At 35.7% G+C, this 17,251-nt stretch overlaps 1 protein-coding gene across 1 annotated transcript in view; it reads left to right on the top strand.

Moving 5' to 3' along the window:
• The window catches only part of SLC1A3 (solute carrier family 1 member 3), a 61,918-nt gene that overhangs the window by 13,331 nt on the left and 31,336 nt on the right, over positions 1-17,251 (top strand). Inside the window, exon 3 of the mRNA XM_030469746.1 lies at positions 7,330-7,467. Within this exon, the coding sequence (XP_030325606.1) occupies positions 7,330-7,467 (138 nt within the window). The remainder of the gene's footprint in view (positions 1-7,329; positions 7,468-17,251) is intronic.

The following is a 17,251-nucleotide window of genomic DNA, read 5'->3' as shown; positions in this document are numbered from 1 at the left end:
CAGGCTGCGAGAGCTGGGGTTGTTCAGCCTGTAGAAGAGGAGGCTCTGGGGAGACCTTTTTGGGGTTTCCGGTGCCTAAAGGGGCTACAAGAAATCTGGAGAGGGACTTTTTACAAGGGCATGTAGTGGTAGGACAAGGGGGAATGGCTTTAAATTAGAAAAGGGTAAGTTTAGATTCGACACTAGAAAGAGTAGGAGGCTAGGAGGCACTGGCACAGGTTGCCCCGAGGAGCTGTGGCTGCCCTATCCCTGTCAGTGTTCAAGGCCAGGCTGGACACAGGGGCTTGGAGCAACCTGCTCTAGTGGAAGTTCTTGCTGCCCATGGCAGGGAGTTGGAACTGAATGGCCTTTAGAGTCCCTTCCAACCCAAACTGTTCTATGATTTTGTGACTCTATGATAAGATTGGGGTCTCCTGGATCCCAGTCATGTCTAGGATACCTATCTCTTCTACGGTGCTTCTCCCATGACTCCCCTTATGGTATCTCTCAAGCAAAGGAGAGGTAGCTGTTTGTATCTAAATCAAGCCATATTCCACTTCAGTATAGCCACCTATAAGAATTACTTGGCAATACAGGTCCTTGATCTTTCTACTGCATTGGCATCATCCAGTTAAGAGAGAAATGACATATCACGCAAGAATACATACACCTATACATGTGGAGTCTCTGCTGGGTCTCTATCAGTTGAGAGCTGTAGAGGAGTAACAGCTAGTTTATTAAGCCAATTGATGCTTGATCTTCTAAACGTCTGAAACAGAGAAGCAAGTTCATGTGGAAAACATTTGCTCTAAATTCAATCTGAAAAGAGAATTAAAGGAATTTTAAGCTATCTTTAAGCTCTAATTTTGGATTGTCTTAGGAAGAGTAACTGATAAAGTTGCTTAAGGGTACATTTCTGTGGTTGATTAATGCAGCACTACTTCTGTCCCTGGCCTCATATTTCAACCCCAAAATGTTTGCTTTCCTCCCTTGCCATTACATCACCACCATCATCTAGCACAGCAGTAAACCTGTCCAGGGAACTAATTTGTCAGAAAACTAACCCAGTAAAAAATAGTTCCTCCCTGGTTTAGCAGCCAAATGAGCTCATCTCAGTACCTGGCAAGTACAAGTACATTGAAGTACATACTTCAAGTTTGCTTAGTTTGGAGAGAAGGAGGCTGAGGGGTGACCTCCTTGCTCTCTACAGCTTCCTGAGGAGGGGAAGTGGACAACAAAGTGCTGAGCTCTGCTCCCTGGTGCTCCGTGACAGAACACATGGGAATGGTTCAAAGCTGCACCAGGGGAGGTTTAAACTGGACATCAGGAAACATTTCTTTACCAAGAGGGTGGTCAAACACTGGAACAGGTTTCCTAGAGAGGTGGTTGATGCCCCAAGCCTGTCAGTGTTTAAGGGGCATTTGGACAATGCATTTATTAACAGGCTTTAACTTTTGGTCAGCCCTGAAATAGCCAGGCAATCAGACTAGATGATTGTTGTAGGTCCCTTCTACTGGGATGGCCGTGTCACAGAAGTAGCTCTCAAATGATTAAGAGCCATAACCCTGTTGCAGTCCTAAATTAAATGAATTGAGTAAAAAAAGTAACTAGTTAGCTACTAATCAATAATTAGTGTAATAAAAGCTAATCTTTACAATAGAATTAGTAAAAGTAACAGAAAAATCACACAACAAAAAAGAAAAAAAAAAGACTGCTGCAGTATTAAGGAATTGAATATTTAGGTTAGTTATCTAGTATTTAGGTTCAGCAAAATGTTTTCAAAGGGAACATACATCCCATCTTACATAAAGAAAACCAGAAAGTAAGAAGGAACAGGTGATATGCGAGGTGGGGGGAGGGAAAGTGAGAGTGAGGGGAAAGTTCAGTGTAAAATTGTGGGGAAAAAGAAACAATGAAAATCAAAAGCATGTGAGTAAACTGGTGAGCCTGCAGTTCTCGTGGCAAGCAAAGAAAGAGATAAAGAACAATAGTGATTTTGTCGGGAACTTGAAGTATTTCTTATCACTAGAGGAGTTACTTACCTGTTTGTTTCAAGTACATACAGTTGTGGCCGTATCTGAAATTGGTTGTTAGAAGAAAAGATGTCAGAACAAAATGGTAAGTTAAGCAGAAACAAATGACCTGAAGAACAAAAGCATTCATTCCAGAGCTCTGCAGGAACATAAGAATGAAATGGCTGAGCAGCTAACAAAAATACACAATGTACCATCAAACTGGTAGGAGCCTGACTCTCTTGGTGGCTCTAGCCTAATTTCTGCTATAGAACAAAATGTTATTTGCTTGCTGGTTACAACGTTTTCTAGAAGAGTACTATTTATAGCTGTTACTTTATTGAACCATTTTGCCTACTTTAAGGTATTCTTTTACAGTTTTTATGAAGTTTTATATTTCATGCTAGAAAAGAAAAAGTAAGTCTTTATCAATAACCTTTAACCTTTAACCTTTAACCTTTAACCGTGCTTTGAGATTTACTGTTAAAAAGCAGAAGTGTATGTAAATCTGACTGGTGTCTCCTATTTGAGCTGGCAAGCACTAATATAGAAAAGGCATCTCTTGCACTTTCATAGTACACCTCCTAGTATTTTCCTCTTGAAATATGCTTGAGTGATTTTTGATCAACTAAAAAGTAAAACTGCTAGATTTTCTACTTTCTGCATGAAAATACAGCAGAAAGCATGAAGATTGTAAAAAGGATTATCTCCAGATCAAGGTATGATCACACTCTTGTGTTTCTGAAATAAGATAGAGACCAGAGGCTCATAAGTTTTAATTTTAAAAAACCAAGGCTTCACTTGTCTAACAAAACTGCTGCTATTGTTCACTTAAAAACACCATGCCTATTTGGAGCTTCTTTATTCTCTTAAAATTATGAATTATTTGAAGTGGGGAAAAAAACCCATGATCTGCTCTTTTATATCTAATCTTCTAAGGATGCCAAGGAGGAGAGTAGACTTAAGCTTTCCTAAAGTCCTTGAAATCTCATTTAGATCTGGGTAAAACTCCATCTCTCCTCTTTGAAGAGTTATGATTTGGTTTCTTTTACTGATATGGTGTTTTAAACCTATGTGTAAGTGTGCAACCTCTTTCATTTATGCAACACAAAGACTCATGTGAAACAGCTCTCTACCACTGTGAGACCAAGACATTTCAAAATACAGTTAAGAACTTCATTTCCTCCATGGAGGATTTTAAAGTTCATTTTCAAATTCAATTTAGGAAATTATCTGTAAGTTGATGATACTCTGGTAGATCACTACAATAATATATTTTTAAAAAAAAACACCCAACCAAAAAAAACCCAAAAAAACTCTATAACACAACTATTCCTAAAAACTGAGTATTACAGAAATATTTTTGTCTTGTTCCTTCAGACCCTGATTTTAATGCTCACTTCATCACACTTTGATGTTGATCCTTTTAAGAAATTTCATATAGAAGTTTGTATGTTCCTTAGCAATTACAGGTATACCCATAGCTTTTAAAGCCTGACCTGAAGACTTCATTTTCCCGTTCTAGTATTTCAGCATCTAGAAGTTAAAACCCTAGGACATTCATCAATGTCTTCCTATTTTAGGAATACACAATCCCAACTCATAAAATCATATCTGCTATTTTTGCCATTTCCATCCCATTCTTGTTGCTGTCAGAATTATTTTCACATTCTGCTACTTCTGAGTTTTACATCATCTCTTCACTTCATTCATGCAAACTGAATATTGTTTTGAACATCTACATTAGTAGAAAAATGCAATAAAATTGTGTAGTTCCAGGATTGTTCTGATTGTCTTCAGGATTATCTGCAAATCAACTTTTCCATAAGTTTGGCTATATCACTGACAAGAACACCTCAAAAATCTTTTTATAACTATAATCTGATTTGCTTCTTCATTATGAACTGTATAAATTATTCAGCAGTATGGTTCTGTTATACAACTACACACATCTATAGAATAAATCTCCTTAACTTAAACAAGCACTACGGATTTTTGTCCAGAAAAAAACCTAACCAATTCTGTTGAGAAATCTACTCTTCCCTGCAGTGCAGAAATGGTACACCATTTACCATTTGAGAAGTCAGGTTCTGATAGCTTTGATTAGTTGTTCTTTTCTGTTACAAAGGGTAGACAGAAACCTGCACAACAGGTTGTGGGAACTTGTTTCACATAAGGCTTTGTTTCATTACAATTTTCAGAATTAATCAGAAACTTGAAACTTCTACTGAGAAAGGCCAGCTCCACTATTTAATTCTCTCAGTCTTGACTGGGGAGGGTGCTAAGCACTGCAATTCTTACCACACACAAAGACATGGATGATTGTTGAAATACCACACACCTTCCAAAGATTTAGTACCTCCTACCAGGTCTTACTTCCCAATTTTATTTTTATATTTTGTCATTGTGTCTATCTTTAAATCATCATTGTATGCTGTTATCTCATTATTTAAAATCTGTAAATGTTGTTTCTGAGAAGTGAATTCAAGTAAGTCAAAGCTACCTTGCCAAGTTTGACTTTTCTTTTTCAAGTTCATAATTTTTCTTAATAAAACTTTGTCAAACAGGATGTAATACCCAGTATCTATGTATTTAAACTCAGAACCAAAAATAAAGTTTAATCTCTATGTATTCTAAGATCGACTGGTAAAATCATGCTGTTCTGTCATTGTCTGTTCAATGCTTTCATTGTCACACATACAATGAGGAAATAATTTGCTGAGATGAGATACCTTCTTGATCTTCACTATGTGAAGACATTTTCAGAAACATCAGTAATAGCAACCACTACTATATCTATATTACAAGCAGGGAAAATGAGTCAGAAAAAGGTTCTTATGTCTTAGGTATAACTGCATAGAAATTAATAGCAGTGATAAGATTAAGGCTGAAGAATTACTAACTATTGGGTGTTCACCCAGTTCACCACAATACACTACCAGGCACATTTTTTCCTCATCGCAGAAATTCTTTTTGTAAACTGCGGTGCTGGGCAACCCTGTAATTATGCAGAGAGCATTTTCAGACAAAAAAAAAGCAGTAATTTTTGGCAAAAAAAGTTGACTTGGAACTTCAGAAACTTATTCTCACTACGAATAGTATTAATTCAAACAGCCATCTACTCAGGCCTTCATTCTCTCTTAGGCCACTTTGTAGTGCTTGGACAGTAGTGGACCAAATAATCAAACCCTTATAGTATAGCATAAGGACTAGTTCTTATAGTAGCCTCAGAAACCCTTACTAACTTCAGTGAGGCTTTGTACTAGTGCAGAGATTAATTCATGTGGAACTAATTTCAGGACTGTGGCCTAAGTAAGAAACTGGTCTAGCTCTATTTGCTTGTTATCTAGTTGTCAAAATGCAGTGCTCATTAAGTGCAGAAACAAAGGGTCCAGATGGATTCTTTATATCTGAGAAATGTGTTGCCCATATTAAAAGAAGATAATGACTAATACTGCAGTGGAATTCAAAACCTTATTGAGAAGAAGAGAAAGTCTATGGCAGGTCTTTTAATCAAGAATAGTTCTGAGGCCCTTTGTCTATGTATTTTATGGTCTATTTTTACCTAAAAAATCATTTGTGCACTTTGACTGCCTGAGCCTATGGAACATGAATGAGACTTAAATGCTTTCTAGTCCCATTGCTCTTTTCCATAGTGTGAACTCTATGCTTGGTTCCAATTGTGCGCTAATCACTTTTCTCCCATCCTGTAACACTGAGATTTTCTGTCCTATGCAAGACATTTCTGGACTCCTCTAACTTAACCAACCTGCTGAAGTCCCTAACAGCATGATCAGACAGACAAGAGTCATTACCATGAGAGTTACAGCTATTTGCTTACATCATCAGATGGCAATAAGCTGGTGTAGGAGGCATAACAGCATATTTTAGCTAGTAAAATTTGGCATGAAGATATTATCTGCTGTATGGATGTGCCAATCTAAAATCTGATTTAAAAAAAAAAGGTCAAAACCACAAGTGATTAAGAATTGGAACTGCTTCCAAAAGTGTTCAATGTTGCAGCATTTTTAGGATGCACCCAAGTGCTAATAGGATCTACAAGTGAGCTTGAATGCTCTGCTGCCTGACATCACTGAGGATTCAGTTTCTTGAAAAGTTTTAGAAAACTTAAGTCTGTTTATCTGCCAAAAAGGGCAGTCCCGCTCTTCTCCAAGGCACAATTCTACCTATTCCCTGCAAAGGTACCAACACTTGTGCAGCCATGCAAAGAAATTACCTCAGGGAATTGACCTAGCTTCAAATTAACCCAGAAAAATAAATTTCTTTTGCAGCCTGATCAATTCTCTGATTCAACTTTCTATACAGCCGCGGTCAACACAAATGCCGGTTCTAGATAGTGGGGAAGAACATGGAGTCATGAATGGGAAGGAAGGATAGTTGAGTTTCACCATCTGTATAGTTGAAAGGTGTTGCATGGCTGGATATCGAAGAACTACATCAGATAGACACCAAACAATTTTTTAGTAAATTACAACGATTTATGTAAATTAAGCAAATAATTAACCAAATAAGTAAATAAAGCAGTTGGTGCCAAATACAGGACAAAATATACAAAGTTCTAGCTGAGAGGTTTAGGAGGCCACAGGTCAGCCCATCTGTGGATTCCATTTGTAAATATATCTCAAGCACCATTTATCTGTTCCCAGCAAGATAAATGGATCCACTCTCTTGCTCCACTCCCTCAGGCATTGAAATCCACCACTTAATCATCCAACAAGACCTTCCAACCCTGACTAGCTGATTCTTTGCAAGTGCTTGTGTTTCTGAAGGTAGGCATGTGTAAAGCTACTAACCTCCTGATGCTGTTTTGCTGTGTAAAGATGTAACCACAAGGGGATTCTCAAATACGTCTGCAAAGGTTATCTCATCCAATCTTGAGCTCATCTACACGATTAGTTCCCACAGAGTAAACAGGCATGGACAAGACTTCTGAAGGTTGGTAGCTAGCATGTATGTGCATTACACATAAGATTATACTCACAATCCCAGAATTCAAAGCACTTGGCTGCAATAGCTGGGGCTGTTTCCTTTTCATTAATGCTTAAAATATACGTTTGACATTAATCCAGATTTGAAAAAATAACAGCACAAATAACCTCATGATTCTTTTACAGTGAAAAATAATGTAATGGTTTTAGCAGGAATCATCCTAATAGTAGTTGATATTTGAGAGAACAAATCAGGGGTGCAATCTGGGACATAATAAAAACTACATGTTACAATCAGATATGTCAAATAAGTACTATACAGATATTCATGTTCAGATGTTACTACTACTTTAGAAGAGTAAGTCATGATATCTTTTCCCTTTCTTCAGGTGTAATCCTTGGATTTTCTCTCCGACCATATAAGATGAGCTATCGGGAAGTCAAGTACTTTTCATTTCCAGGAGAACTACTCATGAGAATGCTGCAAATGCTGGTCCTGCCACTGATTGTGTCCAGTTTAGTCACAGGTAAAAAATAAAAAGGAAACTTTCTATTTTGTTCTTTAAGTAGTTTGATAAAGATGCACACACCAAATCATAATAAATGAACTTTCCATGTCCTAGAAGTGTTATAACCTGCAGAAAGAGATACCTTTACTCTTGCTGTTTTAGAGACGATATAACAAGCAGTTTGAATTAATATACAAAGAAAGCAAATCCAAGGCAATCTAACTGGACAAATTACTGTATGTAGGTTCTATGAAGCTGACTTGCACTCCTCTTTCTTCTCTTAATTTCTGAACAGATATTTCATCCACAATGTCCTATTTTTATCACAGATAATGTATCTCAGAAAAATACTTCCAAGACCAAGGAAACTTTAAACTACAAATTGTAAGCCTGGTAACCCATACCTGTAAACCCAGATCTGAAAAAACATCTGTCTATCTCCTAATCTTTTAGCAACAGAGTAGAAAAAATAAGTGATAGATAGATAGGTAGGGTAGTTTGAAAGAGACTTAATTTCATCAGTTCTGTTTTCCTGTTTTCTGGTCAGCAACTCTATTAAATTTCAAGCCCTCTTTACTAAGTTGTGCCTTGAGCTAGAAATACAATAATTAATTTCTTATGATGATATGTGCCTTGTAATTCCATCTAAGTTTTACGGAAGAGCTCTCAGATCTTTTATGAATATTCAGGATGTACCTGTGATGTATTTATTGTGTTTATTATCTGAAGAAAAGAAAGCATGGACGTTGGTTTATCAGCAAATCAATGGTACAGCTTGGATAACTTAATAAAAACCACCCACTGTGCAGTCCTAGGTTCTAAACACCTAAAACACTCCTTAACTGTCAGCAGATCTGGAGACTATAAGCTTTTCTTAATTTCACTGATTGTCAAATATTTTAATATTAAGATCTCCTCTTACAAATGCAAATGAGCATAGACACAGTCTTTACAGACACCAAAAATATAAGCTGTTAATAAAACAGCAGCAAACTAGGGTATTCACAGCTACAAAATCATTTGCCTTCGCACCTTTCAAGGAGAAAGTAAAGTTTGTTTCTATATACACATATTATACAGATACTGAAAGCATAATGAACACTGAAACAAGAGAGAAATTTATAAATCTTGTTGGGGAAACAATGACAGGTTTAATTCCCAACAAGTGTATAATTCTACTATATGTCATATCTCCTTGCTGTTTTCTTGTCCCTTTCACATGCAGAACTCCCCAGGTTGGCTGGATGTTGATAGAAGAACTACTTAAAATAGAAATGGAGAGACATTCACCCTTTTTCAGTTCCAGCTGAGACTGGCACTGCTGCTCCATTTTGTAGGATGAGTTACTGCAGAACAATTTACCTGCACAGTTTCTTGTAACTCCATCCATATACTGGTTCTCTGAGAGAACCCAAGGTGAAGCAGGAAATTAAGTAGATCATTCTACACAAGGATTTGAATTCACTTTAATTCTAAGTACAAACATTTTATTCAGGTAAAGATCAGCAAACCCACCTCAGAGTCACAAGGAACTGGCCTGGTGACAAACCAAGCTCACTTGCTATATCATCAGGTCTCAGTAGGGATTTTGTGAAATACCAGAACAATGAGTTTCCAAGTATTTCTATTCTGAAAAGAATCTTCAATCTCCAGATTTAAACAATTCCTTCCATTTTGATGGCTTTTTTCCCCCCTTAAGTCCTTTGGAGCCCTTTATCCTTTTTTATGCCTTTTTTCATAACAATAATTTCCTTTATTATACAAAGTTTTGGCAAAGAGAAATCTTATCTATAAGATTTGTCTTATTAGCGTACCAGTGCCTTGTAATATTAAGTGGATTATTTTAGAGTTTCCTTTCGAATTTGAGATGGTAATTTGCAAGGTGAAAACATTTTAAACTTCTTTAGTTGAGCAGGGAACAAACAGAGAAAACTCAATGAAATTCACAAATGACAGATTTCATAATTTCAAAAGAATCGTTAAATACAACAAAACTGTGTCTTTTTTCATGGAATGAATTTCCTAGTTGTTCTTAAAACTGTGGAAAAAACTATTTTCTACACTGAACAATACCTCATGTAGTGTACAAATTGTTTGGTTTTTTTTAAAGATGCTTTTACGTATTTGCTGCAGAACTGTCATACTCAAGTAGAAATACAGTTATAATTGAATATCTAAATAATAAAGAACTATATGTAATCTTTACAGGTCTACTAGTGTGCTATTTAATAGAAGCTATTGGTTTCTTTTTTTACACATTATTGGATAATTCTTATGTTTCTCAAGTCAGTCTTAAGATATTCTTGGCATCCAGGAGCCAAATCTGTCATTTCCTGTATTTTGTTTGGCAAAGTAAAGTGGATGCCTCTTAACTAACCTCAAAAGGATTCCTCCAGGGTCTTGAACACTGATAATATAATTGTTTCTTCCAACAGTGAATGATCTGAATAAATACTTTTGTTGTTGGCAGGCATGACTCTGTCTCCCAGATATGATGTTCTAGGTTTCCATTAGTATATATGTAAGTGTGCTCAATTTAACTGGTAATGACAGTATCAGAACATATGGTCTCCAAGGTGCTAGAAATAGGCTGGGAATAGTTATATTCCTTGGCAAATTTTGTGAATGTCAAAGAAATTAGAATAAAACCAAATTAAGAATTATAGGAGCTATGGGCTGTTGTGTAAATGAAAGATAAATTGAGAAACCGAAGAATTCTGCTATACAGGTAAACAGTTCTGACAGTTATTTACAGAATCTTAGGAAAATAAACTATAAAAGGTGAAGTCAACCCAGTCACATTTGTCTGTAGGCTGTTTTGGTACGTTCATGAAAGAAACAAGGCAGAATCACATTCAGAAGTTTTTACTCACATTCATCTTATGACTTATCATTATTGCATGTGGCTTAAGCAGGTATGCAGTTTGCTCTATGAGATTCTATCTTCTCATGTGTATGTTACCAGGCATGTACTAACATCTGCTTGGGAGAAAAGAGAGTTTATTTGCATACCTTTCACCATCTTTTACTGTTTATAGGAAAATATGTTTATGCGAATATCTATAGTCTTTATCTTTTGTGGTTTAGACACAAATCCAACTGCATACTCTATGGTTGCTGGTCTTCATTCTCTATGGTCTTTCAAATAGGAGAACTTCGAAGTCGTTATTCCCAGTCAGTATGTATGTCTTTTACAAAGTCAAAGGCAAAATTAAAGCACAGTACATAGGAGGCAGCATAAATAACCAAAGAAACTGGTGAAATTCCCATTTGGATTATTTCACTCACAAATCTGACCTGAATACAAAAACAGGCTGACAATTTTGATCCATTTCTGTTTTGAATTTCTGTAATTATGTGAGTTAAAAATATTTTATATCTTCTTACTTCCCTGTAACATGAAGCACTTGACACTTGAAGCACTTGACATAAAAAAATTGCTTAACAATTATTTTAAAACGTGCATTGTCCCTAAAAGGTATATAAAAGAACTATATATATGCATATGATAACAATTCAACAGAAATTGAAATTCCAGCCCTTAAAACTGGACCACAAGTTTTATCTTTGATCTTCAGTTATTCACTGAGCATAAGGACATCATAACAAGGTACCTCTTCTTAACCAAACTATGTATTTCCTGAAATCACATTCACAAAAATTACCAGTATTTATAAAAAGTGTAGTTGGACCACAACATTTTTGACAAATATTAAAGCTAGAGAAATAGTATTATATTTTTATTTTTTATATAATATTTATAATATTTTGCACATAATATTTATAATATTCTGGTCACAGCTCAGTTTAATAGACAGGCTGCTTCTCTTTACCCAAAATTTTGGAAGCTTTGATTTTAGTTGTACAGGGACGGCTACTTCTAAATGGAAGTAAACTAGGATTAAATTCTGTGCATTTCTTTCAAACATCTTTGTCTGGTAAAATATAGCAAAGCATAAAAACCCCAGTCAACATCTGAGACTAATTTTTGCTGCACATTGCAGAAATTGTAAGAAAATATTTTATTTACATAGTTTATTTATTTTAACAGAAATCAAACTGGGGAAAGAGAAAGGGAATGCAGAAACAGCGGAACAGTGAGGTCCACTGGCTCACCATAGAATGCACAGCAGGTCAGCAATAATAGAAACAAGCAAAGATCCCAATCATGAATACCAGTACAGTGCACTGTGCATTAGATCATAATGCTTGTCCAAACTGTCAATGGGAGAAACAGTAATATGGTACAAATGGTACAAATGGATCTTAATCACAGTGTATAGCAGGAAAAGATGACTACATATGATGTAAATTTCAATGGAAATTGTAGATAAAGTTGTCACAGCTCAGCAGACACAAAGTATATAGCTGTTTTAGTTATATTAATGTAGGGAGGGAAATAAGCAAATAATTATAGCAAGAATAGTATATGGGGTCATCACTGAAAGAGTTGCTGTAGAAATACTGTACCCAAAGTTACCTAGTGACTGCTTGCAGCTAGCCATGATGCTGTCACCAATAAACAGATATGCATAAATGGACCATATGTTTTTTTACTACATACAACTGTTTAACAGGAATGTGTTAGCCGCGAAGTTAAAAAAAAATTGTCTTGAAGTTAACATATGATGTGTTATGCCTAAACTGAGTTGTATGACAAGGAACTAGGTTGTATGCCATTACACAATGGCACAGCCTCCCATATACAAATAGCAGCTGTACCCAGTCTTCTGTAAAGACATAATTCTAGAAAATAATACAGTCTCATATTATTAAATTTAAGAAATTAGGTTTTATATTTGCCTTCCCAATACTTGGAATGAGGCAGTGAATGAGCCATCAAGTGTAACTGGATGCAAATGCTGTTAAATCTTATCAAAACACCTATTCTCTAGTAAATTATTTGCATTTTTCGTTTTGACAACTGTAGTGTCCTTTATTAACATCTTAAAATAATAGCAGTAAACATAAAGAGCCAGAATTTTGAATTTGCTTGTCTTAACCCCTCACATCAGAGAACACAACAGGAAGGTCTCATAAGGAGATCTGTGCAACACCTCTTCAGAAAAGTGGCTGGGAATCCATCCTGTGTCTAGGTTTGTAGAAGCAGGAGCCATAATGCATGAAGTCTCTAGTAGTTCCAGTGTTGTTCTCTCTACTCACTGACAAGTCTATTGTGGAAAAATGGCTGTCAGTTACTACAAGGTCTCAGGTGCTGTCTCATATCAGCCACAAATATTTATGGTAATTTCAACAGATTGAAAGTCTCTCATTCAGCAGGATTCCAGAGAGGGGTACAAATACTATGGAGCCAGATTATCTTTCTCGTAGGAGGAAAAGGAGGGGCCAGCAGTAGTTCCTTTTAACTCATTCTGTCAGAATGGACCTCTAACCAGTGCCTGTGCAACATCTCGAGTACTCACAACAAAGCTGAAAGCCAAAAATTTTAGCAAAAGTCAGTCTTCTGTGTTTCATTTTAAGAAATATAACATTCCTGATTCCGTTTGTATAGTTCATACATGCAAATTGAGATACAATTAGGCTGCTATTGAATTTGAACATTCAAATATTTTTTCCGCAAATAAAGGAAAACTCATGCTTTGATTTATGTGTTTCTAAAGCCAAGACTGGCTAAAAATGTGGGCATGCAAGTTGCTAAGTTTGTAAAGATCCAGCCATCTTGTAAACAGGATTTCCTTTAGGGATAAAGAGACAATTGAAGAAATATTACAAGTGTTGATCCATGTTCTGTAACAAACAGTTTCATCTCAAGCTAGCATCTTAATGGTAGATTCAGGCCAACAGCAGCTAAAAATGCACAAACATGAAACTTCAAACACATAACTACTTCCAACTGCCTGTGTTGCTGTACAAAACATATGTCTATAAAGTCCGGCATAGAGCCTGTAATAATCATTATTTAGACAGGCACTCAAAGATGAAAAAATTTGAACCTCCTTGTGCTGTTCCCTTCCACAGTCTTTAATGGAATGTAGGAAAAATAAGTTCAATAATTATGTCATGTAGTTCTAAAGTATTTTTGACAGAACTTTTAGAAGTTAAAAAAAGAAGTAAAAATAGTTTAGGTAGCAATGAGCTACATTTTGAAAAATCATTAAGAAAAAAAAGGTAGGTTGGAAACTATTCAGCACCTAGAAACATCAATTTTCAAGTCAAAACACAAGAAGAACTATGTCCAGATTTAGTGTGTGCTCGCAGTCAGTTTGTCTGTGATTCCTGAATATGTTTCCTGAACCAGTTTTTGCACCAGAAGTGCTCCAGGAGGAAAAAAACTATACCCAGTTGCAAGTCATGGATGTTAGAAAATCATAATGAAGCGTCATAAATATTTGTAGAATAAATACAGCTTTGGGTGGGACTCAGAAAGTGTTATATACCTTAATCTATGCAAATACCAAAAGCAAGTAGCTACAAAAGGATCATAAAATGAAAATGTAACTAAATTGTGAACCATTTCTGAATCAATTTTGAATAGGAAACACACAGCAATCTGTCTTCACAAAAGCCTGAGAGATCAGTGCTAAGCAAACCCAGATCTCACTAAAAATTAGAATGCAGTAAGAATAGAGATTAAATCAGTGGATATAATGACATTCCATAAAATAAAATTTTATTATATGTTAAAAAAGAAAATGTAAGCATGGTATACAGCAGAAAATACACAGCAGTGTGGTTTTTGAAGTCTTAGTCTCTGCAAGCAGTAATGCACAGACAGCAATGGTGTTCAAGAACAAAGTCTGCAATAATTAGACAGCAAAATTAAAAAAGCCCTCTAAAATAATTCTAGTTTGCTAGAAGCCATTAATTAATGGCTGATTGAAGTTTCATTGCAAAATACAGCTTTACTTAGTAGACCACTACTTTCAGTTGTTTCACAAAGTATTGAATTGGTTGTTAAACACTTCTATTCAGTTTGTATTCTGCATGGGATTTCAACTGAGTTGGTAATAGGTAACAACCTGCCATCCACAAAGACTTACTTTGATTTTTTATCTTAGTTCAAAAGGATAACATCAAGACTTTTCTTGCTGACCAGCAAGTCACTGGCAAAATAAAAAGCAAAAATTATTTGGAAGAACATGTAAGAGTTAAACCATTTTGCCTCAGTGCTGGTGAACTATTGTCAATCTGCGCTGTCTCTTTATTAACATTTTTATTTCAATCAAAGGCAGAAGGACTAAAATATCTTAGGTACAACTCAAAACTAATTTCTGAGTTTAATATAACAAATATGAGTTGGTTTCAGGGAAAACAGTACACTTGAAAATTAAAAAAAAAATTACAAAATGTTAAATCAGCTACATTAGATTGTAAATGGAAAAGACTTGTTAGTGTATTTTGTACAGAAAAATGGCCAAAATGCAAACCCAAGTCTCCTCAGCATTTTGGGAATTAGGACACTGAAAGCAAGCATTTTATTCAGGATGTTGAAGACCGAAACTGTAAAGAACAATGTTGTCACTAATGAATGACTCAGTGATAATGTGACAGATCAATTAGAATGGTGCCAAGTGCAAAGTAATACACCTGGGAAAGGGGAACATACTACACCTATATTATATCTAATCACAAGCTCTCAGATGGCCACTAGTACACAGGCAAGAATTCTCAGACTCACTGGGAACAGTCTGGGGAAGGTGACAGAGCTTATTAGTGGAATGGAGTTCTGGTGAAATGCAAGGAGGGATTAAATAGACTGCAACTTTTATGGCTTGAAAAAGCTACAACTGAAGAAGATGGCCATAAAAGTCCACAGAAAATATTAATCACTTTTAGAGGCTTAGATGAAGTAACTATTTATTATTTTATCTCATAATTATTTTTCATAATGAAGGAAATATGAAACGATTAGGGAAATATGAAATAAATAGTGAGGACATTTATAACAAAGGGATGTACTTTTTCACACAGCTCACAACTTCTATTGTACAGTTCCACAAGCCAGAACTTAGTAGTTTCAAAATGCAAGAGTTCACTGTAGAGATATAACCATCATGGGGCAGCCTTGAACACAGCAAAATGTTTGCTGAAACCTAGAATCTCCTCACAGAATTGCCATTTTCTTTTAATTGGGTGGAAAGTCTCCTGATATTAATTTCTTCAGGCTCACACAGTCAGATCTAGTTTTATTTATGCAAGTGAGTCCAGGGTGCTGTTATACTGATAAAGTTTAATGCAAAACTCTCTTAACATACCAGCAGCCTCATGAATTACTGGATTTTGTTGTGATGGCTTATTCCAGAAAGCATCAGTTATGGCTAGGTCTGGGTATACTCTGCCAGTTATGAGTGGATTCTTCCTCAGATATCTTACTTGGGCCACCCTGAGGACATTTTTTCCCCATTTACACAAGGCCTTTTTCTTTTGGTTCTCTCTACGACTTGATCTTTGCAGGTTTGACTGAATGATGTCACTGATACATTCCACAGCAAAGTTAATTCGATTTACCTAAAAGCCCATCTATGTATCTCTGGAAGGTAGCAAGTACCATCTGAATTCCAGAAATGGGATAAAAGAAATTCCTACAGGCCACTACCTGTTCTCAAGGCTGGCTTTTCTTGAATCACCTATATCTTTTTCTCAGAAAAACGAAGTTTGTATGTTTAGCATTTTTGGTCTTGACCAAGCATTCATCTTTGTCAAGCATGGTATTTTCATCTGAAAGAGGGACAGAGGGACACATGCTATCAGCACAAACACAGATTCCTCAGAAATTTGCACACTTAGCAAAGTAGAGCAGTTTAGTACACCACAGACTTTTAGTTCCTGCCAATGTAAAGACAGTTATATCTAGTAAAACAGTAAAAAAGGCACCTGGGATGGTAAGCTTTTAAATTCTGGTTCCTCAGCTCAACAGATACAAAAGTTCATATGTTCTTTCTATTTATAGTATCTTGGAAGAACCTTTTTCTCTGCAGGGGTCTATCAAAACCAGGTATACCAAGGTTGATCTACAAAGAGAAGTAAAAACTACTAGGATACAGAAAGACTTGTGCAAAAAAAAAAAAAAAAAAAAAGGAAAAAAGTCTCATTATTGATGGGGCCATATTATGTGGGAAAGAAAAGAGAAAGTTGTTTAGTTTCACATGAATGAATAACAATTCAGTTCTAATATTAAGCAAGAAATGTGCAAATAAAAAAAACAGTTAAGTGCTCAGTTCTCATATCAACACAAGCTTTTCAATTTTAATGTTATTCTTAAAGACCCATCATCTCTCAAAATCAGGTATCAAAGCAAATTAAATTCCTGGACCTTTGGTTGTGAAGAAAAGCTCAAAACCAGATCCTGACTGTATTCTGAAAACTCAAGAGTCATACAACAAAGAGCACTTTTATGTGAAAAAAATGTTGGGTTTTAGAGTATTCCAGTATTTGGAGAACATTACATGTAGTTCTTGAGTTATCAGATCTGGTATTAATCTTTAAGAAATATTAATCTTCTCTACTGAAGAGTTTGAAGGGCATCAAGCATATCAGAAGTTGTGAAGAGTTTTTTGGGCTAAGCATAATAACAAAAATATTTATTTAGATGCCTCAGTTGAGCATGTTTTCAGAATCAGGCTTCAGTAACAACTTCATACTTAAACAGAATTAACTTTTTTTTTTAGATAATTACACCTTTTAATCATCAGACATCTATACTGCTAGCTCCTTACTGGTGGTGTGTAAGAAAGGGAAAAGTATAATATAGTACTAGAAGTACATTATTTGCAATAGAATTAACATACTGATGCTGATTCTTTTCACCATAAACAGCTCTCTTATTTTCTCTCTACTTGTA

The sequence above is a fragment of the Strigops habroptila genome, chromosome Z (genome assembly GCF_004027225.2).
Source record: "Strigops habroptila isolate Jane chromosome Z, bStrHab1.2.pri, whole genome shotgun sequence".
In the NCBI taxonomy this organism is placed as follows: Eukaryota; Metazoa; Chordata; class Aves; order Psittaciformes; family Psittacidae; genus Strigops; species Strigops habroptila.
The sequence above is the reverse complement of the archived record's forward strand: the minus strand, read 5'-3'. Positions and strand labels throughout refer to the sequence as shown.